General features: G+C 36.3%; 1 protein-coding gene across 4 annotated transcripts in view; it reads left to right on the forward strand.

Moving 5' to 3' along the window:
- FRS2 (fibroblast growth factor receptor substrate 2) overlaps window positions 1–25,081 on the forward strand; it is a 114,762-nt gene that overhangs the window by 71,303 nt on the left and 18,378 nt on the right. For all 4 annotated transcript variants that reach the window (XM_027873515.1, XM_027873499.1, XM_027873524.1 and 1 more), the window contains 2 exons: window positions 21,003–21,097; window positions 22,914–23,005. In XM_027873515.1, the coding sequence (XP_027729316.1) occupies window positions 22,940–23,005 (66 nt within the window). In that variant the 5' untranslated portion in view covers window positions 21,003–21,097; window positions 22,914–22,939. The remainder of the gene's footprint in view (window positions 1–21,002; window positions 21,098–22,913; window positions 23,006–25,081) is intronic.

Here is a 25,081-nt window from a genome sequence, read left to right on the forward strand (position 1 = left end):
AGACTTAAAAGTGATATATAAATGTTAGTTATTATTATAACAGTGTGAAATAGGGATTAGAATCTTGGGAGAAGGACAGTTTTAACTGTCATCTGAATTCAGTTAACTGTCATGTGGAGGGAATGTGTGAATCATAGAAAGGGCTTAGAGAATGTCCTTCCTAAAAGACTGAGTGAGTTAACTGTCAAAGAGAAAGAACTTGAGACATTTTGAGGGAACTTCTTTTAATTCTTGTTTCCCAAAATCATTTTTCAAGAATGATTCAAGAATTCCTGAGAAACCTGAATTACCACCATAAGAGAACTATGTTTCTAAAATTAAGGAAGAATCAATGTTTGCATAGGTGAGAATATTTTATTCCACATCTCTCTCTCTCTCTCTCTCTCTCTCTCAAAGAACACTGAGCTGTTACTAGCAATGTCACCCTGGGCAAGTCACTTAACCCCAGTTGCTTCTTCCCAGCCCCCCCCCAAAAAAACTCCACAACACTGAGATGACTCTGGTTGTGAATATTACTCACTATCATATACATTGTAAATAATTAATTATGTCTTTTATTGTTTGCTTCTGTAATAAATTATATGAGAAAATAACTTGATGTTTAAGTCTATGAGACTTGGAGGTTTGAAATTGAGAGAACACTGAAAGGTTTAAAAAAAATGAGCTCTCAGAACTAATTGATTAATAAGAGACTATGTATTTCTATTAATTGATAAGGAAATATAAAAATATGTCCTTCTCCTTGAAATCTTAAATGCCAGTAGCAGCTGGAAAGGGATTAGGTTATTTGTAGTTGTTGAGTAGTGCACATATCACACACTTGACCTCTGGCTAGGCTACATAGGGGATTCCCATCCGTTAAGCCCTACTATGTTAGTGCTGTCAACCCTTTAGCAATTATTTAAATGACATTTGAAGATTATTTTGTTTGTTCAACAGGCAGAGACTTGTAATTAACTCCCAGAATGCTGGTTAACATGACTTGAGGTTGTTCTGCAAGAGAATTTTTACTGATTTGAATGACTTAACATGTTTTTCCAGATAAAGTCTTTGAAATGTTAGGAATTTATGGGCAGGCTATAAAACATAGCAGACTTAAATTTGAATCTTTATTTTTTTATAACTGAGTATCACTTAGCACTGCTTACTTATCAGAAATAATGGTGAGATCTGTTGTATATGGTATTTTTAAAAGTATGTGCTTCCAATTCATAATTCAATATATTTTGATGGGAGATAGTTGAAAATATCAGTTAAGCAGCTGGAAAGACTGAAGATCAAAATTCTTTTGAAATTCTTTATTATAAAAAGGTAGGAACAAAGGAGTTTCATGGGTAACAAATTATCTTGAAGGTCTAAGAAAAATGACTGATTTCTGTATTTTAATCGGATATTATTTAAGAAAGATATAACAAAATATTTATTTCCTTAAGTTGTTAAAAATTCACTGACCCTTTTCCCTTACTCCCATTTGTTCCTTTTAGTGAAAAACATTTCGGATTTTGTTTAGTAGTGTTTGAATTTAAGATTAATTATAGAATCTTGGAGGTAGGAAAAATTTTCAAAGTCATCATTGAGAGAAAGTGTAATGTTTTAGAAAGAGTATTAAATTTAGAGTTTGGACATCTGGGTTTGAATGAATCCTCAGACCCTTATTAGCTGGGTGATCATGGCAAGCTGCCTAACCTCTCAGAGAGTATTTACTTATCAGTAAAATGGGCATAAGAAGACTTGCGCTGCCTTACAAGGTTGTGACAAAAGTGTTTCCCAAACTTTATAGTGCTGTAATAACTGTGGGTTAACTTCTCCTGACAAGAGGCCATCTATTTTTTTTTTTACTGTTTTAATTGTTCTAATTATTAAAAAGTTATTCCTTATATGGAATTAAAATATTTTTCTTTAGAACATTAACTTTTTAATCTTTTCCCCCTAGAACTTTACCTTGAACTAATTACCTTATTGAGCTAAGAGACTGTTTCTCTTCTAGGTAAAATCTTTTCAGATAATTGTGTCTCTCTACACCTCCCCGCCCCCATCCTTCAACCTTCAGAAGTCACTTCTTGTCTATGGTTCTCGTATGTCAGGCTTGTGTCTTTAATCCTTTAATGTGTTCCTTTGGATGAATTCTAGTTTGCCGGTGTCCCTCCTAAAATGTGTACTTAGTGTAGAGTGGTGACTCACACCTGTAATCCCAGCTACTGAGGAGGCTGAGGCTAGCCAGTGTCTTGAGCTCAGGAGTTCTAAGCTGCAATGGTTGATGCCAATCTGGTATCTGCACTAAGTATGACATCAGTATGGTGAGACCCTGAAATTGATTGGGCTACCAAGTTGCCTAAGGAGAGGCAAACTGATCCAAGTTGAAAAATGAACAGGTTAAAGCCCCTGTATAATTCATTTGTGGGACCAGGCCTGTGATTCGCTCCATCACTTCCAACCTGGGCCAGATAAAGAGATCCAGTTTTTGTTTTTCTTGTTTTTGTTTTTCAAATGTGACATTTGGAATTGGAACTGTTCTTATTGGGAGAATGTTCTTCTCAGTCTGGTCTTGCCTTGTAGTCTTACTTTGGAGTTTTAACCATGAAATATAGGTGCTTGCAGTGATGGCCTACTACTGAAGGACTCAGATGTATCTGTACCATTCATTATAGCAGGCCGGACTAGGCAGGTCTGGGGTGGGAGTGGGGATGGGGGTGGAAACCTGACAGAAACAATAGTGGGGTGGGACCAATGTCTGACTGGCCTGGTGTTTGCATAAATCAGAAATGTTCTTATTTGTATGGAAATAGAAAATGATAACATCCCTCTATCGAAACCTTGTATTTCTGTTTAACCTAAGATTATCTCAGCTGTTTTAGCTACCATATCAGCACCATTGGCTTATATTCATTTTATACACAGCTAAAACTTTTGGGTCTTTTTTTTTTTTGAACCTGTTGTGCCAAATCTCTCATATCCCATAGTTAACTTATTGAACCTAATTGCCAGCCTTTACTTATCTCCGCTAGATTTCATCTCACTGTTTTTAGTCTATCATCTTAGCCTGTAAGATTTTCTTTGAAACCTGATTATCATGTGGTGCCATTTCTAGCTTTGTCTTATCTTTAAATTTGATAAGCACGCTTTCCAAATTTCTGTCCAAGTATCTAGTATACCTATACTCCAAAGAGATCAGAGACAGAGAAGACATCATATGTATATTTCAGTTAGTTAATAAATATTTATTTTGAGATAATTTTTTTTTTAGGCAATTGGGGTTCAGTGACTTGCCCAGGGTCACACAGCTAGTAAGTGTCAACTGTTTGGTCTGATGTTGGATTTGAACCCAGGTCCTCCTGACTCCATGGCCGGTGCTCTATCCACTGCAACACCTAGCTGCCCCAGTAAATATTTATTAAGCACCTACTATGTGCTGGACACCATGCTCAACACTGGGGACACACACACACACACAAAAGGCAAAAATACACTCCTGCTCTCAAGGAGCTTACAATCTAATGGATAATATATTGTACAAAAATATTCCTTTTTTATTTTCCTTGCAGATCTTGATGAGTGTGAGGTGTAACCTTAGGATTAATAATTAAGAATAACAATTCTTATTATAAATGATATGGAGCATTTATTTTTTATATGGTTCTTGACAACTTGGATTTCTTCCCTTAAAAACTGTCAATTATATCCTTTGAACATTTATTTACCTTTTGGAGAAAGATTCTTCATTCCCCCACCCCATTTTCCCAATCAAATGACCATTTAATTAATTAACTTTACTTAATTCTTAACTCTTCATTTCTGTGCCTTCTCTCTCTTATTTTCTATTTATCCTGTACATAGCTTCTTTGTACATATTTGTTTGCTTGTTATTTCCCCCGTTAGATTGTGAGCTTCTTGAGGGCAGGGACTGTCTTTGCCCCTTTTTGTATCTCCAGTGTTTAGTATAGTGTCTGGCACATAATAAGAGCTTAAATGTTTATTGACTGACCAAGAATCTTGTAGTCATCAATAAACATAAACATTTCCATATATAGAAGACAGAAAAAGAAAATTTCATGGAGTGTTGGTCCTGTAGTCAGGATGGCATGAGTTCAAATCTGCTCAGACACTTACTAACTGTGTGATGATGGGCAAGTCACTTAACTCTGTTTGAGTCAGTTTCCTCACAAAATAGAGATAATAATAGCATCTACCTCCCAGAATCGTTGTAAGAAACAAATGAAATAATTGTAAAGTGCTTAGCTCAGTGCCTGTCATAAAGTAAGTCCTATATGAACATTAGCTATTATTGCTATTGTCATCATTATTATTATTTTTATGTGAAATCATGAGTCTACCATATATAGCTTAGGTTTTTCAAAAAGTATGCATAAATGTTATTATGGTAATACTAATGCTATTTCTGCTCTTTTCTGTGATTTTATGTGTTTTGTATGATACTTTATTCTGGTTTTTTGTTTGTTTTTTGTATCACTATCAGTAACTGCTTCCTCTGTTCCTCAGTAAAAGCCTTCTCCTATAACAACTAATTATAGTTTAGCAAAACAAATTGTATAATATTCTTGTCTGGAAAAGTTTCTTTCTATAGCTGCACCTCTGCCAACAGGTGGGAGCTTTCTGGGGTTGTGATTAGTCGTTGTACTGATTAGAGTTCTTAACATTGGAGTCATATACATTTTTCTTCTAGCTCTGCTCATTTCAGTCTTCATCAGTTCATCATCTTTTCCTAGGTTTCTATAAATCTTTTCCCTTTGTCATTTCTTATGGAGCAATAAAATTCCATTACATTCTTAAACTACCATTGTACAACTGTTTTTCAGCTAATGGGCACTTCCTTAGTTTCTAGTTCTTTGTGAAAACAAGAGAGGTTTTTGTGTAAAAATTGTAAATGTTTCTTTACATATGAATCCTTTCCCTCTGTCTTTGGTCTTTTGGGGGTATAAACCTAGCAGTGGTGTTGCTTAGTCAAAGAGTATTGTAACATTTAGTGACTTTTTGGGTGTAATTCCAAATTGCTTTCTAGAATAGTTGGGTCACTTCACAGTTTTCACCAACAATACATTAGTGTGTTCATCCTCACAGCCCTTCCAACAAATGGAATTTTCTTTTTCTCTCCATTATTTCAGATCTGGTGGGTATGAAGTGTAGCTTCAGACTTTTAAAATGTGCATTTCTTTTATTTTTACTGATTTGGCCATAGGTCCCAGGCCAAGCCCCACTTGGTCTTTATTTGGACCCTGATTGGCTCAGAATGAATGTAAATAGCAATTGTTTCTGTTTTGTCCGGAACCCCTGAGGGTCCTCCCCTCACAGATAACAGATTTTTTTTTTTAACTAGGTAAACCGGCTATTCTCTTCTTCATTTTTTACTAAGTCTTCATCGCTGAATGGGCGTTGAGTGCCTCAGTCAACCTGAGACATTTTAAAGACCTTAGCTTGAAAAGGCCAAGAGCCCCCACTGCGTCCTGGGCCATTTCCAGTTGTCCTGATGTATATCTGGCTACTGGACCCAGATGGCGCCAGAGGAGAAAGTGAGGCTGGTGACTTTGTACAGCCTTCCTTCACTTAAATCCAATGCACTTGCATGTGATGGCATCACCTTCCTAATGTCGTGGTCCTCTTCAAGAACAAAGGACAAACAACAACAGCTGATTTGGAGAATTTTCCTATGATTTATTTAAGCTTGCATTTTCTCTTTTGAGAACTATTTATTCATATCCTTTGATCAGGTGTCTCTTGGGGAATGATACTAATTCTTACATGTTTCTTTCAGTTTTCTAAATACCATGGATACTAGACCTTTATCAGGAAAAATTGCTGCAAAGATTTTATTCCAGTTAACTATTTTCCTTTGATTGTTACTTCATTGATCTTGTTTGTACAAATGCTTTTCAATTTTATTTAATCAAAATGATCAGTTTGATCACCTGTGATCTTTTCTATCTTTTGTTTGATCAAGAACTCTTTCTCTATACATAGTTGTGAGAGATAGCTCTTTCTCTTTCTCTTCTATTTTTTTATGCTATTTGTAACTTATCTTGGTATATAGCATAACATATTGGTCTAAACCTAATTTCTTCCAGACTGTTTTCCATTCTTTCAAACAGGTTTTCTCAGCTAATGAATCTTTATCCCAGTAGTTGGGGCATATGGATTTATTAAACACCATTTTACTGTGTTTTTTGTTTTCTATATTTTGTTTCTAATCTATCCTAATCTATCTATTCTAATCTATCTAATCTGTCTATCTGTTTTTAATTTTTTTTCTTCCAGTACTAAATACTTCTGGGAATTATTGCTTGGTTGTATAGGTTGACCTCTTATACTGCTAACTCCTCTTCCTTCTATTTTTTCCCCCATTATTTTCCTGGAAATTCTTGACTTTTTGTTCCTTCGTATGAATTCCTTTATTCCAGTTCTAAAAATTAACTCCAGAGTTGATTTATAAAATTCCTGTATGTCTTGGTAAATAAGCACTCAGATAGTTTATCATTTCATAGTTATTTTGCATTTTATTTTTTCTCAATTACATGTTAACAAAAATTTAACTTTTTTTTTTAAATTTTGAGTTCCATATTCTCCCCTTCTCCTTCCCCTTCCTTGAAAAAGTAAGCAATTTGATATAGATTATATTTCATAGTTATTTTGAACAGAAATTGGCTTATGCTATATTTTGTAGTAATATGCAACAAAGCAAATGATCCCTCAACAAATTTTTTGATTGAATCTCTGAGGTCATCAAAGTAGAACATCTTATTATCTGTAAGAAGTGATATTTTGTTTCTCTTTTATGCTTATTCCCTTAATTTCTTTCCCTTGTCTTTTGTTATAACTAGCACCAAATGAAATTGGGAGCTAGGTGGTGCAGTGGATAGAAGGCCAGACCTGAAATCAGAAAGACTTGAATTCAAATTTGTCCTTAGACACTTACTAGCTGTGTGGCCTTGGGCATGTGATTTAACATCTCTTTGCCTCAGTTTCCTCATTTGTCAAATGCTGATCATACTAGCACCTACCCTCCCAGAGTTGTTGTGAGGATCAAATGCGACAATAATTATAAAGTGCTTATGAGCACAGTGTCTGGCACATACGTAACAAGTGCTGTATTAATGTTATCTGTTGTTAATAGCGGTGTTAATAGACTTTCTTGCTTCATCACTGACTTTTTTGGCAAGATCTCTAGAATTTCTCCTTTACATATAATAATGCTGATACTTCTTTTAGATAGTTGCCACACTGTATTAAAGAAAGTCCCCTGTGGTTTTATCATTTTTAGTGTTGTATTTTGTCAAATGCTTTTCTCTATTGATACAATCATGTAATTTTTGTTCTTTTGTTATTAATATGGACCAACTGTGCATCCCTTGTTGAAATTCAACCTGTTTATAGTATATCATCTTTTTAATATGTTGCTGTAGCTTTTTTGCTATTGTTTTATTCAATAATTTCACTGATATTTATTAGAGATATTGATCTATATTTTCTTTCTCTGCTTCGTCTCTCAGGTTTAGATGTTAAGACTATTTGTGTCATAGAAGGAATTTGGGGGGGATCCCTTCCTATTTAGAGGCAGCTAGTGGTGCAGTAGAACCCTGGGCCTGTCATCAGGAAGATTTGAGTTCAAATATGGCCTCAGACACTGACTAGCTTGTGACCCAGGCAAGTCACTTAACCTCTGTCTGCCTTAGTATCTTCAGCTACAAAATAGAGATAATAACAGCACCAACTTCTCAGCCTTATTGTGAGAATCAAATGAGATAATATTTTTAAAGCACTTAGCATAATGTCTGGGCATATAGTAAGCACTCTATTAATGCTTATTCCCTTCCCCTCATTTTTTGTAATCTGCATATGTAATATTGAAATTAGTTATTTGGAAGATTGACAGAATTTACTCGTAAATCCATCTAGTCCTAGGTTTTTTTTCCTTTGGAAGTTCATTTATGGCCTTTTCAATCCCCCTCTCCCCCCACTCCCCATTTGGGTTGGACTTATTTAGTTGTCAAGAGTTGACTTGATTTTCTCCTCTGCTGTTCTGTAGAAGGAACATGCCATTGTAATTATGCAGTCTTATTTTTTAAGGTTTCTCACATACACTGTACATTTCTACCTGTGATTCTTTGTTCATGTTTTTCCTCCAGTTTGAAATGCCCTTCCACCTGCCTGTCTGTCATGTCCATATTCAAAGTCTCACTTAAGACCTGTATGGTTTTTCCTATCTTTGAGCTATAGTATTTGTAATCTATACCACACAGATTATTAAATTAATTTTATAATGTCTTACCTTTTCTTCTTAATTGTTTGGGATATCTTAGAACTTTTGTCTTTCAAACTAGATTTTAAATTCCTTGAAGGCAGGAACATACATGTCTTATATTCCCTCAGTCGTAGTTCAGTGCAGTCGTATGGTGTGTCTCAGACGTCTTTGAAGGGGAAAGGAACAAGCACAGTGCTACTATGTGCCAGGCCTAGAATTGCTCTAAAACGTTTGGGACATTGTATTTAAGCTTAATAGATACTTGTTGATTGATTGGATTATGGTTAGATTTATACAGCAAACCCTTAGTTTATGGTTTCACATTTCACAGCGTCCGACAGTCTTTGTATATTTGGCTTATAGGCAGTCGGCATTGTATTACTATTTGTGAGCACTAATTGATCTCTTATAAACTACCTTGTTGTTGTTTCCTAATTGTCCAGCTTTTTTTCCTCCTCTAAGTATAATAGGGATTTCTAAATGATAAGTAGGATTCCTTTGGGTGGATTGCAGCCATTTATTTAATCTTTGTGTGTCGACCCTTACTGTTCCATAATGAAGTTGTTTTCTACTCCCCTGAGGTTGCTAATTAACTGACCTCAAGCAGCAGTGCCCTTCTACTATGCCTCTGTCCCATTTTGTCTTATTTTTTTAATGTTTGCATCCCTGACATAGTCTCATCATAGACTGTTGATGCCCTAAGATCAGGGGCTATATGTTATCTAGATGTGAGACAACCAGCAGCAGCACAGCAATTTCTTAGTGTTTGTTAGATTTATTTGAGATATGTGAATTGTCCATGGCATCCAGTCTATTTAAATAGGAGCAAATCCCCTTGTTTAAGAGACTGATAGTTTTCAGGATTCCACGGGGGAATTTTCTTTTACCATAGCATGATTAAATTCTGTAAGTTTTTAAAGAACTGCTAGGAGACCAAGAATTAGGCTTCATGATCTAAAAGTATTTTTAGCTCCTATCATTTTTCATTTTATGATTTTTAAACCTACTTCATGTTTTTTTCTAAATGTTGCTTCCAGAGCACATGTAGCTTTCTTTTACTAATGCAGTCAAGCCTCATCATTTGCAAATTTGTCTACTCACTAAAATTTATTTGTTAACCCCAAAATAATAACTTATGGTGCTTTCATGATTATTCACAGACACGTACAGAATGATAAAAAATTTGAGTTGGCCAAGGCATTGAACAGGATGACACTGCCTTCTTGTTTCAACTCTTATACTGTAAACAGAAATCCTTTTCATGGCTTTAGTGCTGTGTTTGCATTTTTTTATGCTTTTTATTGGTGATTTCACTGTTTACAATTGACCCCAATCGTTGTGCTGTCTAGTATTCTAAGAGCAAGAAGGGAGAAAATACATGTGTTAGATAAGTTTAATTCAGGCATGAGTTATAGTGCTGTTGGTTTTGAATTCAGTGTTAATGAATCAGCAGTACTGTACATGGTGGTGGGAAGAGGGGGAAGGAAATCTAACACTCCGTGCATGAGGCTGCTTTGGAAAGAGCTGAACTATAAATGTTGTGACCAGACATTCACAGAAACCTAACTCTCTATTTCCCATAGGAGCAGTGGTTCAGTATTTGCTAATTCTGTGTTTGTGGCAACTTCGTAGAAAATAATTACTGTGAATGATAAGAATTGACTCTATACACATAGGCACGCACATACCAATATAGATGTAAAAAGTGATAGTTTCTGAGTTATACTGTATTTGTTGAACAGATAATAATTTTATTGGTTAATTCTAATTCCTTATCCTTGTCTAAGTCCACTGTGATCTTGCTTCCAGCCTCATCATTTATTCACAGTTTCTCTCTCTACAGTTATTAATGAACTCTTTATTGCCAGTATTCAGTTGTTTTGGTCGTGTCTGATTCTTTGTGACCCCATTTGGGGTTTTCTTGGCAGAGATACTGGGGCGGTTTGCCACTTCCTTCTCCAGTTCGTTTTACAGATGAGGGAATTGAGGCAAACGGGGTTAAGACCAGGATCACACAGCTAGGAAGTGTCTGAGGCCAGACCTGAACTAAGGAAGATGAGTCTTCCGACTCCAGTCGCAGCACTCTGTCCACTGTGGCACCTAGCTGCCAAATATTTCCTCAGTCTTTATCCTCCTTGACCTCTTCTCTCGACCATTTCCCTTTCTCTGTCTTGTTGATCCCTTTCTCCTGTGGGATATTTATGATATTGTTATCTTGGTTTTCCTCTCTCTGACCACTTCTCTTCAGTCTCATTTTCTGGTTCCTCTTCCTTATTATACTCTATAACACTGAACATCTCCCAAGGCTCTGTTCCTCAGCCCTCTTCTGTTTCCTTTCTATGCTGTCTCACTTGGTTATCTCATCATTTCCCATGGGTTTAATTATTATCTCTTTGCAAAAAATCTCCAGACCTGTATTTTATATATCCAGCCTTAGTGTCTCTCCTGAACTCTAGTCCCATATCTCCAATTGTCTATTTGGGTATTTTGAACTGGATACCCTATATACATCTCAAATGCAACATGTTCAAAATGGAACTGTATCTTCCTCTCTAAACCTTCCCCTGTTCCAAATGTCCCTATTATTGTTGAAGATAACTGCCATCCCTCAGTCTCCCAAGTTTTTAACTTTGATGCCTTCCTCTACTTTTTGCTTTCACTCCACATATCTATTCAGTTGTCAGATCTTGTTATTCCTAGCTTTACAATACCTCTCTAAGGAAAGGAGTCATCAGTGGCTATTTGTGATTAACATACACGGCTGATTGAGACATGGCACTGTGGCACATGTGGAGACAAGGGAGCTGTGCCCAACTGAATCGTTATTGTATCCTTAATATCTTTTCTGTGCTATTGTTAAGTAAAACTTTTGTTAAATGTTATGTGGCTCATGAGTGTCTCATTTCATCCTAATTCTCAGCTACTTCTATTTCCTCACTCTCACAAATGCACTTTGGTCTTGCGTTCAGTGTCTTCATTGATCCAAAGCTGCTTCATTTCTTAATTGCCAAAATGTCACCTTTCTACAGTTAATAAATCAGCTTCCTATTTGGACTGAAAGTCACAGGCAGCTCACTATAGTACTGGCCTGTGTCAGACTAGACCACTCTCAGTATAGAAAGTCACTTCCAAATTGTTATATATTTTTTCTCTTTAATTCTTAAATTACTTGCCATATTAGATACTATGTTTTCATATCAGTCTTAATAACACAGTTCAGTTTACTAGATTCTGTAACATAGCTACCTAGTATTCACATTTACAAGCACCATTTCCAGATACTTTTTCCAGAGTTGCTATCAAGTAGCAACTCAAAGTACTACATTCTATGTAAAGTTTTTCCTGCTGTTCTTGGCTAGTGCACTCTCTCAGAAAGCTACATTGTATTGATTTTGTGTATGTTATGTATAATCTCCTCCTTTAGAAGGTCTGCTACTTGGAAAGCAGACACTCTCTTAACTTTTCTCTGTCTCCAGCACTTACCACAGTGCCAGGCACAAAGTGGCCCTTAATGAATGCTTATTGATGAGTTCAAGTAGTCAAGTGAACAGTTTTGAATTTGGTCTCTTTCCCCCTTCTCAATCTTTGGTGAAGTAACTAGAAAATAATCCAATGGCAAGGCATCAGAATTATTGGTACAAAATAGCATAGTTAACCTCTTGTCTGAGAGTGAATTTCTGTGTGGTATGGGGACTTAGAGTCATACTTGTGTTCATCCCTTTTCTCTAACACTTATTATTAGCTGTGTGACCTTAAGACAAATCCTTTAACCTTTCAGTCTCAGTCCTCATAAAGGTGGGGAATGGCAATACTTGCCCTGTCTACCTCAGAGTTTTGATGTAAGGACTGTACTCTATAAACCTTTGTAAATTTATATGTGGTATATAAATGTGTTATCATAGTGCTCTGGATAGAGGTAAGCATCCCCTCATTGTGGTTTGTAATACAACTGTCCTGTTAACTCAGAGCAGGTATGTAGGTGACAGAGTGCTAGGCCTGGAGTCAGGAAGACTCCTTTTCCAGAGTTCAAGTCTGGCCTCAGACAGTAGCTGTGTGAATCTGAGCAAGTCATTTAACCCTGTCTTCCCCATTCATCTGTATAAATTGAGCTAGAGAAGGAAATGGCAAACCACTCCATTATCTTTGCCAAGAAAACCTCAAATGGGGTCATGAAGATTTCATTTGGACATGATTGAAAATGATTGAACAAGTCCTTTTAACCCAGAATTGTACCTGTGAGGGTAACTAATGTCATATGTGCTACTGAAAGGCCTGTAGCTTGGCAAAGTAGGAGGTGAAAAGGAAAGCAAGACAAGCATTGAAAAACAAGAAGTGAGAAATAAAAGTCAAGTCAATAAGCATTTATTAAGTGCTTATTGTGTACCAGGTACAAAATGCAAGCCGAAAGAAAGAGAGACCCTGCCCTCAAGTTTAAATTCTGATGCAAGTAGCTGGTGTTACTTATTGTTGATAGAGCCCCAGGTCTGCAGTCAGGAAGTCTGGAGTTTAAATTCTGCCTCATATCCTTACTAGCAGTGTGATCCTTGGCAAGTCATTTAGCCTCTGTTTGCTTCAGTTTTTTCAATTGTAAGATAGAGATGATAACAGCACCTAACCTCTCCGGGTTGTTGTGAGGATCAAGTGAGATAATACTTGTAAAAGTGCTTAGCGCCGTGCCAAAAGCTTATTTCCTTCTCTTCCCTCTTTCTGTTGAGGAGGAAAGACAACACATAAAAGGGAGGGAGGAGGTTCTGTCAAGAGTGTATGATAGAGAAAGTCTGGAGTGTAACCTGGAGAGAAATGAAGACATGACTTTATTGAATATTGCCTTAAAATGGAGCATCCAATCAAAGGAAGGGGTTGCAGGAGTGGAGGTGCTGACAGTGTGAGAAGTCCAAGGGGTAGAGTGAATTTCCAGGTTGAAGAGGTTTCTTTGGCATTGTAGAGAAAGTCAGGACTGCAGCCTGTAGAAAGGAATGAAGTCAGAGAAGAGAGGTTGAGGAAGGTAGTACCTCACTCTTGGGACTGATGAATGCCACCAGCATTTTTAGATACCTTTCTGCTTTAGGTTGCCGACCTTTGTTCCAGTTGCATAATTATGTAATTTTTATGAATTTGCTTAGTCTTCCAATCTCAGTATATCCTCAAACATAAAATTTTGTTGACGCTGGGTCTGTTTCTTGAGAGAATAGATAGTGAGGGTATTATCAATTGTTCTAGTTTTCCAGTTTTCATTATTGGATTCTGCATATTTAAATTATCTCTGCCATTTCCTTTGGGAGCTATGTTTTTCCTATCCTCTTTTAATTGTTTTGTACTGTGCTCTTTTCTCTGCTTAGAAACTTGTGTGAAGAGTACCATATTTGGAGCCAGAAGATCTGGGCTCAAGGCTTTTTTTTTTTTCCTTCTGATACACAAGTTGTGAGGTTTTGGGAAAATCCTAATCTCAGTTTCCTCATGTAAAATGGAAAGAAATTATGTACCTTTTATGGTGGTTGTGGGGAAAGTATTTTGTAGACTGTAAAAATATTATCTCATTAAGTACTAATTTAAGTAATTTGGGTGGGTTTTGTTTATTTCTGTTAGGGTCGAAAAAAGTATATTTAAAGGGAATTTTTATTTTTAGAATGTCACTGGGACAGCAAGTTATAGATTTTTAGAGCTTAAAAGAAACATAACAGTTTTTTTTATTCAAACCTCATCTTTATGTAGGTTGAGAAAAATGAGAGCCATATCAATTGAGTGACTTGCCTAACCTCACGCGTGATAATTGGTGATTCTGGGATTCAAACTTGCTCTCGCTACATTGACACTAAAAGAGTGTAGTCAGTCATGCCTGAATATTTAGATAGCAACAGTAATTCTCTAAGTAGCGCTACAAGTAGAAAACAACTAGGTTTTTTTTTTTCTTTGAGGTTTGAACTAAATGCCAACAAACTTAAACTATTCATGAAGCAGTTTGGTTGGTGGCAGAGGAAGAGGGGGAGCATCCACAGTCATTTAGTAGAACTTCATTCTTAAATTAGCGGATCATTTAAACATTCATAAGTACACACACACATGAAGTGATTGAACTTTTTCTTAACTTGACATGAAAACAATATGAGTTTGGAAATATGTTCTTGTGGGTGCTTTCTTTTTATACATAGTTGATTTAGAAAATTACAGCAGTTGCTCTTCAAGATAGCTTTATTAATACCTATTCAGTGTACTGTATTAAAAGTAAAGTTTTGTCTAAAACTGCTTTTTTGACTGTCAGTAGTCTGGTTTATTGATGTTTGTGGCTAGAGTTATTCAATATTTTGTATTTTTTCCAAGATAATCATAATTTAAATGAGTGCATTTAGTTTTTGCTATATGTAAAACATATAACTAAATGACTTTTAAGAAATATTAAATATGTATCTAGATGGCACAGTGGATAGAACTCTGGGCCTGGAGTCAAGAAGAGATAAGTTCAAATCCAGCCTCTTAGACCTACTATCTGTGTGACCCCAGGCAAGTCATTTAATCTCAATGTGCCTGTTAGGCATTGGAAATAAAGACCAAAAAATGACAGAATCACTGCCCTCAAAGGATCTTATAATCTCTTGAGAAAAGGGGTAAGGGAAAGTAGTTTAGCAAGACTAATCTCAACACATCAACCACATTGGACAGTATATGCAATGCTCTAACTAACCCCAAAGATTGTCATTCCCAGAGTATTATATCAGAATAACTTGAGATAGGAGGATACTGGATTTAGAGTCAAAGGGCTAGATTGAAGTCCCAACTCTGTTATTTACTACTTGTATCTACTGTATGAGCGGTAGCATGGCATAGTGGATAAGAAACCTGACTTTGGGGCCAGGAGCCTTGTCTCACCAGCTACAATACAGTCCTTGGATTCAACTCCACCATTGCCGTGCTCCCAGGAAAAGTCTGTCGCCAGGAAATGCATCATCAGGGAGACTCCATGAGCTTTGGGACTCACACCTCATTGGTGCCCTCAGTAGCCTCTGCCCCTCTGATTGGAGTCCTTCCACAGCTTTTCAGCTTCCTTTTGTGTTTTGTCTTCCTCCATTAGAATGTAAGTTCCTTGAGAAGAACAAGGGCTATCTTTATTTTTCCCATTTGTCTATCCAGCCTTTAGCACAGATAAATAGTAAGTGCTTAATACATGTTTATTAAATTGAAATTTTGAATATGAACACTTGAGTTCAAGTCCTGTCTGACCCATACTGGCTTTGTGACCGTGGGCAAGGCACTGAATCTTTAAGTACACTAGACAGCTCTAAGATTATAAGTTGCCAAGAAGGTGCCGGCCTGCTTGGGGAGAAGGGGTTCCCTCACTGAGAGTTCTCTATACCAATGAAATCACAGATGTAGTCTTTGTCCCTATCTTATGACCTCGGGCAATGCTCTCAAGTCCTCTGGGCCTCAGTTTTTACTAAATAATAATTAAGGTCACTTCCAGCTCATTTTATCAGTACTGTGATAAAACTCTGTTGTATCGCTGGTTGTAACACAGGTCAACATGTATGTCAAAGTATATAACATATATTTGAGCTGAGGTGATTTTTGACCAACATGCAGAATCTTAATGGAATTTGGAATTTTCCTTTGAGATGGGGCATATAAGCTCTCTACACTTTGCTTTGCATTTATGAGAGCCAATGTGTTAAATCCAGATGAAGAACTGGGAGACATAATGGTGAAGTGACTTGTCCAAGGTTTACACAGGCAGTAAAGGTGAAGATTGAAATCCAGATTTGTTTGATTATTTTATTCTTTCAGTAATATTATTTAGTTCTTAGAGGAATAATGTTACATTTATAAAATGATTTCTGTTTTTAAGGAAAATATATATTAATTATTTTATCTTCACAACAACCTTGTGAAATAAGCAAGGCAAGAATTGTTATTGTTACCTTACTAAGGTACAGAAAAGTTGCTTAAGGTCATATAACAGAGGGGCATTTTATAATGAGAACTTACTACAGAAGTAGCATTGAACAATGGAAACAACTCTGGATTTGGGGTTGAAGGACCTGGCTTCAAATTATCTCCCTAGATTGCTATGAGGATTAAATGAAAAAATGTTCAAAAAAGCATTTTGCAAACCATAAAATGCTAAGTAAATGTTAGCTGTTGTTATTATTGTTTTTATTATAGCCACATGTAACATTATATACAATATAACATATTAACTTATATTAACAATGTGATATATAATAATGAGCATAGAAAGGAAAAAATACAAAAGAACAGCATGGAGGAAAAAAATTAATAATCAAAGCTGTTAACATGAATGGGATGAAAGCAGAATAGATTAGAAAGCAGAATCTAGACAACATATCGTTTATAATAAACACCCTGCAAACTTTTAAAATTTATACAGAGTTATAAGACTAAATAAGTAAAATCTGTTGTACTTCAGGCAAACTCAAAAAAAGTATAGCTAGCAAACATGATTCCAGACAAGGCAACAATAAAAATAGATATGATTAAAAGAAATAGGCAGGAAAACTCCAATTTATCCTGGTTATAGCTTGTATGAACATAGTTGTTTAGAACTCATTAGAATGTGAGCTCCTTGAGGGCAGAGATGGCTTTTGCCTTTCCTTGTATCCTCAGCACTTAGTAAAGTACCTGGCATATAGTAGGCACTTAATAAATGGTTGTTGACTTAATAAAGGTCTAATTTTCAGTATAATATAAGGAACTGATTCTAATTTAGAAGTATAAGAGCTGTTACTCAATTGATAAATGGTGCAAGTTCTCAGGTTCTCAAGGGAAGAAGTCCAAGCCATCAAAGGCCATATAAAAAATGCTTCAAATTGCTAATAATTGGATAAATTCAAATTAAATCAATTCTGAGGTTCTGCCTCATATCTATCAGATTAACAAAGTGGCACAAAAGAAAAAGACAAATGTTGTAGGGGCTGTGGTTAAAATGGACACCATTAAGGCAGTGTTGGTGGTGCTATGAATTGGTCCAGCCATTCTGGAAAGCAATTTGTAACTCTGCCCAAAAATTATTAAACTATGCATATCCTTTCATCCAGCAATGGCCTGTCCTAAGCCTCTACCCCACAGAGATCAAAGAAAGAGGGAAAAGACCCATGTGTACAAAAACATTTAATCTCTTATTTTTTTTAAATCTCTTTTTGTGTTGGCAAAATACTGGAAATTAGGGGAGTACCCATCATTTGGGAAATGGCTAAAAAGTTATGGCATATGCATTTTACGAATATGAATATGGTATATGAATATAATACAATTGTGATTTAAGAAATGGAGATATAAAGACAAAAATGAAACAGTACCTGCTGTCAAGGATCATACATTTTGAGGTAGACAAAATATATATATGCCTATACAAAATAAATATGTGTTTATTTGGCAGGATGGGGGGAGAGACAGCAACTAGTGGGGCATTATGGAAGGAGGTGGCATTTGAATTGAAATTTGCAGGCAGGTAGAAATTCTAAGCTTCAGAGGAGAAGCACATTCAGGTATGAGAGACAGTGCAAAATCCCATAAGCAGAAGATAGAATGTCATTAATGAGGAGCAACAAGGCCTATAAAGTTTGGATTATAGAGTTTGTGAACAGCATAATAATCCTAGAAATGTAAACCAGAGCCCAGTTATGGAATGTCTCAAGTGCCATGAAAAGAAGTTTCTCTTGAATCCTATAAAAGTAACAGAACCGGTGAAGTTCATTCAGCTGTAGATTATGTGGTCAGACCTGTGCTTCAGGAAAATCATTATAGTAACTGTAGAACATGGATCGGAGAAGAGAGAGAGAGAGTGGATACTGAGATCAGTCAGGAAGGCATTGCAGTAGCCCATAGCACAAGTGACAAGGAGCTGAACTAGAGGGTTGTGGTGTAGCTAGAAATGAGAGATTAGAGCTTGGTAGATCTGGGAATCATCTGTGTCGAGATAAGGAGATGACTTAAGAGAAGGTACAGTGAGAAGGCAAAGGGAAGGGGGAAAGAAAATAAGCATTCATATAAGGGCCTATTATGTGCTGAGCACTGTACTGAACACTTCTTAAAAATATTATCTCATTTGATCTTCATAACAACCCTCTGAGGTAGATGCTGTTATCCCCATTTACTCTTGAGGAAACTGAGGCAGACAGATTAAGTGACTTGTTCAGGATCATACAGCTAATAAGCATTGGAGGCCTGATTTGAACTCAGGTCTTCTGATTCCAGGCCCAACACTATCCACAGTGTCACCAGCTGTCTCAGACGTGAGATGAAGGCTTGGGACAGAACCTCAGAAGACTCTCAGGTTTAGGGGATTGTATATGGATAGTGATGATCTAGCAGAGGAATACAGGAAAGAGCTGCAAAATAGCTAAGAGCAGGACCACGAGAGAACCGTGTCCAAAAAGCCGAGCAAAGAGAGAATCCAATGTCAGCTGTGTTAGAAGTCACAGAGAAGTCTAGAAGGTGAGGACTGAGAAAAGATTTTGGATTTAGTAATTAAAAGAATGTTGAAAATCAAGTGTTTGGGACAGAAACCATAATGCAAGGGATTGAAAAATTACAAGATGGAAAAGCCAAACAGCAAATGAGAATTATTTGACTTTGAAAGAGAGGAATGATATAAGATGTTAAATTGAGGATATTATTGAGTAAAGTGAAGATTTTTTAAGGATGGGGAAAAACTTGGGGACTTTTTTAGGGTGATGAGAAGGAACTGTGATAAGAAATTAAAGATGAGCAAGAGGGGAAGACAGAAAGGGAGGGAGGGAGAAAAAGCATGTAACTCCTTGAGAAGTTGGGAAGACCTAGGGTAGGGGTGGGCATTTATTATTAAATTATTATTATTTACTATTATCCCCTCCTATTAAGGGGATTTGTTCTGTGAAGTTTGGATTCAGTCAAAGGGCTGCACTTTGAGGACCTAGAAGGCCACATGTGGACTCGGGGCTGCAGGTTCCCCACCCCTAGCCTAGGGTCAATGGCCTATGATCTACTTATAGAGGTATTAGACTTCCACTTGGCAAGTAGAAGGAATTCCTTTTTCTCAGAGATTGGGACAAAGGACAAGGCATTGGGAAACATGTGGAGGGCCATTGAGATAGAGGATGGGAGAGAAGGAAGAGCTTATAATGGGTGACCTTTACTTTTTCAGTCAAATAGGAGCACTTTCCTGAAAGGCAGAGTATCTTAGGAGCAACATCTACCCCATTCAGACTAGGCTAATTTTTCCTTAAATAAGGTACTGAATCTGTTCCCAAGGCAAAGATGAAAATGAAATTCAAGGAGTTTCTCAGGGACCTTGCATTCTATCAGTGGAAACATGGTCACTTATGAATAAACAGAGAATAGAAAGCAATTTCAGAGGGGAGAGGGCACTAGTAGCTGGAAGGATCAGGAATGTCTCATGTGGGAGATGGAATTTGACTTGAACTGTGAAGGAAACTGTCATTTTAAGAGGTCAAAAAAATAAGGTGAGAATACATTTCTAAGCATTAAGGACAGCTTTTGCAAAAGCATAGATGTGGAACATAGAATATTGTGTATGAGGAAGAGCAAGTAGGATGGTTTGATTGAAATGGAGAATGTGTGTCAGTAAGTAACATGTAATAAGTTGAGAAAGGTGGGCTAGAGCTATTTTTGAAGGGCTTTAAATATGGAACATGGTTTATATTTGTTTTTAGAGATAATAGGAGAACCAGTGGAGTTTCTTGAAGTGAGGAACAGGCTTGATGGTCCTATGCTTTAGAAATATCACTCTGGTAGTTGTGAAGAATGGTTTGGGTAAGTGAGAGGGTGGTAGCTGAAGATAAATTAAGGACACTGCCAGAACTGTTGGAATCTAAACTAATAAAGTAACTCTTAAGAGATCATCTAGTCCAGTGCTTCTTAAACTGTGGGTTGTGAAAAAATTGGCAATAGTAAAAGGTTTCTGAATGTGCAATGACCAAAAATTAATTAAAAATCAAATGCGTAGGGGGCAGCTAGGTGGCGCAGTGGATAGAGCACTGGCCCTGGATTCAGGAGGACCTGAATTCAAATCCAGCCTCAGACACATAACACTTACTAGCCGTGTGACCCTGGGCAAGTCACTTAACCCCATTGCCTAGCCAAAAAAAAAAATCAAATGCGTAATGAATCCAAGGTGTTTTTGGCAGTGCTTGCCTGTATTGTATTGGGCAACTTCCTTTCGACCTTGGTTCTGAACACAAAGTATGCCCTCAGGTCACACAAAGCCAATGAACGCTGCCTAAACTAGAAGCAAGAGAAGGGGTTGTGAAGAGGGGTCACAAGTGGAAAAAATTTAAGAAACCCTGATCTAGTCCAATGATTCTCAAACGTTTTTGCTTACATTTGATGTAAGGAATTGTTTCTAGGCAAGTGAAATTTATATTGATTATTTATAAATTTTGTTTTATCTCAAGATCCACCTGGGGAAACTACCATGACATACCCTTTGAAAACAACTAATCCCCAGTGCCCCTCATCTGGTTAGTGGCAAATGGAATATAACTTAGTCCTTAGCACCTCATACATTAGACTTTATTTTTTCACTTTTGGAAAGGCTGCCTTTCATGTTGATGGGCATATATAATGTAATAGAAAGCTGGAAAAAATGAGAAACTTTAACAGAGATATTTGATGTACAATTTTTTTTTTTAAGGATTTTGACACTTTGAACTGGAATCCAGATAAGATTGATAGAACTCCCAAGTGTTCATAAATTATTTTAAAGAAAATCTTGACATCTTTTTATTTTTAATATTCCTAGGTTATGTAAGCAAGCAAACAAAGCATGGTATTTTGAAGTATGATTAAAGTCCTGATGTTGCAGCAGAGGTTAAGCATATTAATGGCCAGATCTAGGTAAGTTGAGGGTGGTTGTTGTTGTTGTTTTTTTAATGGCTTCCTATAAAAGTATTTAATTTGGGCTTCTTATTTCTTTAATGCAACTGCCATATAGAATGTTGTGGCATTTTAAAAAGAGGGCTACCAACTGGCTTTTCATGGTTTTCTAAATCTAATTTTTTTGTTTTTATAACTTTAAAGTATTTATTGTACTCCATTATCTTAAGATTCTTCAGAAACAAATGCTGATTTTTCTTAATTACTTTCACGTTATTTACCACGATGAAAGTATGGCATTATTTTGTTGACATCTATGGTGGGAGGAGTGGCAAGAGGGAAGCTATGTACGTTTTCTGTAATGTGTTTAGGGAAGTGGGAAAAGCCCCTTGTAGCTCAGTGGAGATTCCCCAAGTAGTGCTTTGGTGGACTGAAATGTGGTAGATCTGTTCTTAGAGGCCTTTCACCACCCTATTCATCTCTCCATGCCCCGAATAATAAAGTACCTAAACTTGGAAAACTGTGCGACTTCATGATACAGGTTTATAGCCTGAAGTTTGTGAACCACATTCCTAACAGTGTAGTACAAGGTTCTTGGTTGCTTTTTGAAGGAGTGACAGATAATAAGGACTTTCTTCTACTTCTGAAAAAGAGTTTGAGAGCCCTCTGCTGGTGGCAACTTAAGTGGTGGAATATCTGTTTGATATTCAGTAGTACCGATATGTCTTTCCTCATATTGTGCTTAAGATTATTAAATTCCCAACATGTCAGTTAACCCTCAAATTGTCTTTATGTTTTCTGTCAAACTTTGAACTTAAATATCAGAAGAAAAAGATCAATTCCACATACATACCTGAATACAAAAAGGTTGTATGTCTCAAGAAGTTTATAGCCCAGCTTTTAAGATGATTTCCCTATAGCTTTCAATATATCAGTCATATCCAAGTTATACTATTGAAGTGCTTTCTAATAGACTGTGTCAGTTTCACAGGCAGTCATCCAAAGACAATCTTCACCTAGAAACAACAAATGTAGTATACCTGTTAGAGAGAGCATCCGACTAAACTGGTATTATATTTACCCCCTAACTCTAAAATTGTATAAAATATATAGCAAGAGAGAGCATGATGTACTAAAAACAACACTGAACCTAGATCCAGGAGGCCTGGGTTCAAATTTTAGCTTTGACATTTAATAGCTGTGGGACCATGAGCAAAGTATTTAACTATGCACCTCAGTTCCCTTACCCTATCTGTAAAATGGGAATCATAATAATACTTGTACTGCTTCATTTGGTGGTTGTTGTGAGGAAAGCATTTTGTCAATTTTAAAACACCGTAGAAATACAAATAGCAATTTTTTTCCTCATTGTATCTTAGCGTATTATTTGTGTTCCCTTTAGTTAGTTTTTTATCCCTAATTATAAACAGTTGTGCTTGCTTTTGTTGAAATTCATCCTATTCCAATAAATCGTTTCCCTCATTTGTCAGTGACATGCTAAATTTTCTGTCTTATACAGGGTATGTTCACAACACTTTACATAATCTAGGAATTGACTGTCACTTACTTCTCTGGGAAAAGGTTTTATTTTGGCAAAATTTATTATGTATAAACTATTCAGTTCCAGAAGTGATTATATTTCATTATATTTGTTACTTGGTTGACACTTGTTTTTAGGTATTTTCAGAATGAGGAAAACATTGTAGTGAAGCCACTTTATCATAAGCATAAGCTTTCTGTGAATTTTAAAACAAAACAGTAATCAAGTCAAAGTAAGTTAAAATTATGAATAAGGTATAATATTATTAATTGTTCTGCAAACCATCTTTTTATATAGAGATCACATGGTCTTCTAAAGAAGTCATGGGTAGCTGTTGTAGCTGTCCAGATAAAGAAACTGTCCCAGATAATCATCGAAGTAAGTTTAAGGTAAGTAAAACTTCTAACCTTAACTTTAAATTTTATTTATGCAATGATAGACAGATGTCATGTATTTGGCAATATTAACTTTATGGCACTGGGAAGTGAACAAAAAAGGCCTGTCTTTCACAAAGGCCTATCTTTCATGTAGTATATGTGGTTGGAGAGCCTTTACTCAGAGCACAGTCATTTTTAATAGGCTTAGCTATCAGTGCTGTTAACCTAGAATTGAGTAGAGCCAATACATTAAAAAAAAAAAAAACTTGAAGGAAAGTGACAATAGAAGAAAAAATTATTTGAAGGTACCTTAGAAGTCCTCAAGTACAACCCCCTATCCTAATGAATCAATCCCTTCTATAAAATATCCTTTAGGAGCAAGAAGAAAAATACCCTGGGAATAGGTTTTTTAAATTATAAAGCAACCATAAATATATATTTTCTCTCTCTCTCTTTCTCTCTCATGTACATGTGTGCTCACACATAAAACTTCGTTTTATAAACAACTTTTCAGGAACATAGTATAAAATCAAATATCCTCAATTATGGTATAAGGCTGCTGGCATAGCTTCAATTAGATAGTATTTTAGGTCTGTTATTTTTTTTTTTTCTGTTTAGATCAGATACTATTTTTTTTTTAACCAAAAAAGCTTTGGTTCTTTAGATGAGTTTTGAAAAGCAGGTATCACATTATAAATGTCTCCTGATGGATTTGTATTTCTTCTGCCTACTGGGCATTTCCATTTGGGTGTCCCTCTCTCAGCTCAAACTTGACTTACTTCAAACTGAATTCAGACATCTTTCTGAAACCAGCTCTCTCCTTCCCTCTTTTTCTGCTTTTGTTAATGGCACTGTTTTCTCATTCTCCCAAGATTGAAACCCCAAGTTATCTTTAATTCATTCCTCTCCCTTGGCTTCCCTAACTCCCTCCCCGCCCTACCCCCTGACCCTTTACCATCCACTCAGTTACCAAGTCCTATTGATTTTTTTTCTTTGTGTTAGTTGTATGTTTTTTCCTTTCTTTCAATTTACAGTGTCATTACCATAGCCTAAGCACTTTATAGCTACACTGTTTCCTGCCTCCAATATCACTCCTCTCTAATCTATCCTACATATAACCATTAATTTAATTGTCCTAAAACAGTATTTTAATTGTTGCTACTTGGTTTAAAAAAAAAAAAAGTCATGACACTCTTACCAGTGGTATAAAATCATTTATCCTCATCTCTTTTTCTTTTTTCTTTTTTCTTTTTTTTTTTTTCTTTTTAGGCAACTGGGGTTAAGTGACTTGCCCAGTGTCACACAGCTATTAAGTGTCAAGTGTGAGGCCGGATTTGAACTCAGGTCCTCCTGACTTCAGGACCAGTGCTCTATCCACTGTGCCACCTAGCTGCCCCCATCTTTTTTTTTTCTCCCTCATTAAATTTGAGCTCCTTGAGATCAAGGATGTCTTTTGCCTGTCTTTGTAGCCTCAACTCAGTGCAGTGCCTGGCACATAACAGGCATTCAATAAACGCTTATTGACTGACTGACTTTTCTTAGCCATGCCCCTTACTTTTGGCTTTTCATAGTAGTTATTTCCCTTTCTAAGAGATCTCAATTCATTAATTAATCTGTTCTAGAATTTCACCATGTATTTTCATCAAGATTATCCGTTAGTAGTTATACAATCAGTTGTTTTTCTTGTTTCGTAAATCAGGCAACTATTTGCCCGTCTCTGTTTTTCTAGTACTTTGTCTACACCCTATGTTCCTTAAACAGTGGTTTAGGGACCATACCTGCAAGCTGTTTTGATGTCGTGGGCTGTCATTAATCTTAACTTGAGAACTTGAACTCATTAAGAGAATACCTAACTATATTATGTATTTCCTCATCTGTCTTGAAATTCACATCCCTTTTAACCAGGTTTATTCAACCCATACCACCTTGAAGATCATTTTCTGTGCTAGGAAATACGTGGATCCCCAAGATACCTCGCCCTCCATATGTACCATGTTCTCATAATATTCTCCCGGTACTAGCTGTATAATATTCCTGTAGTATTGTTGTATATAGTCCTATACACATAGTACGTGTGGTAATCTTTGT

The sequence above is a fragment of the Vombatus ursinus genome, unplaced genomic scaffold, assembly GCF_900497805.2.
Source record: "Vombatus ursinus unplaced genomic scaffold, bare-nosed wombat genome assembly UNPS02003292.1, whole genome shotgun sequence".
NCBI lineage: Eukaryota > Metazoa > Chordata > Mammalia > Diprotodontia > Vombatidae > Vombatus > Vombatus ursinus.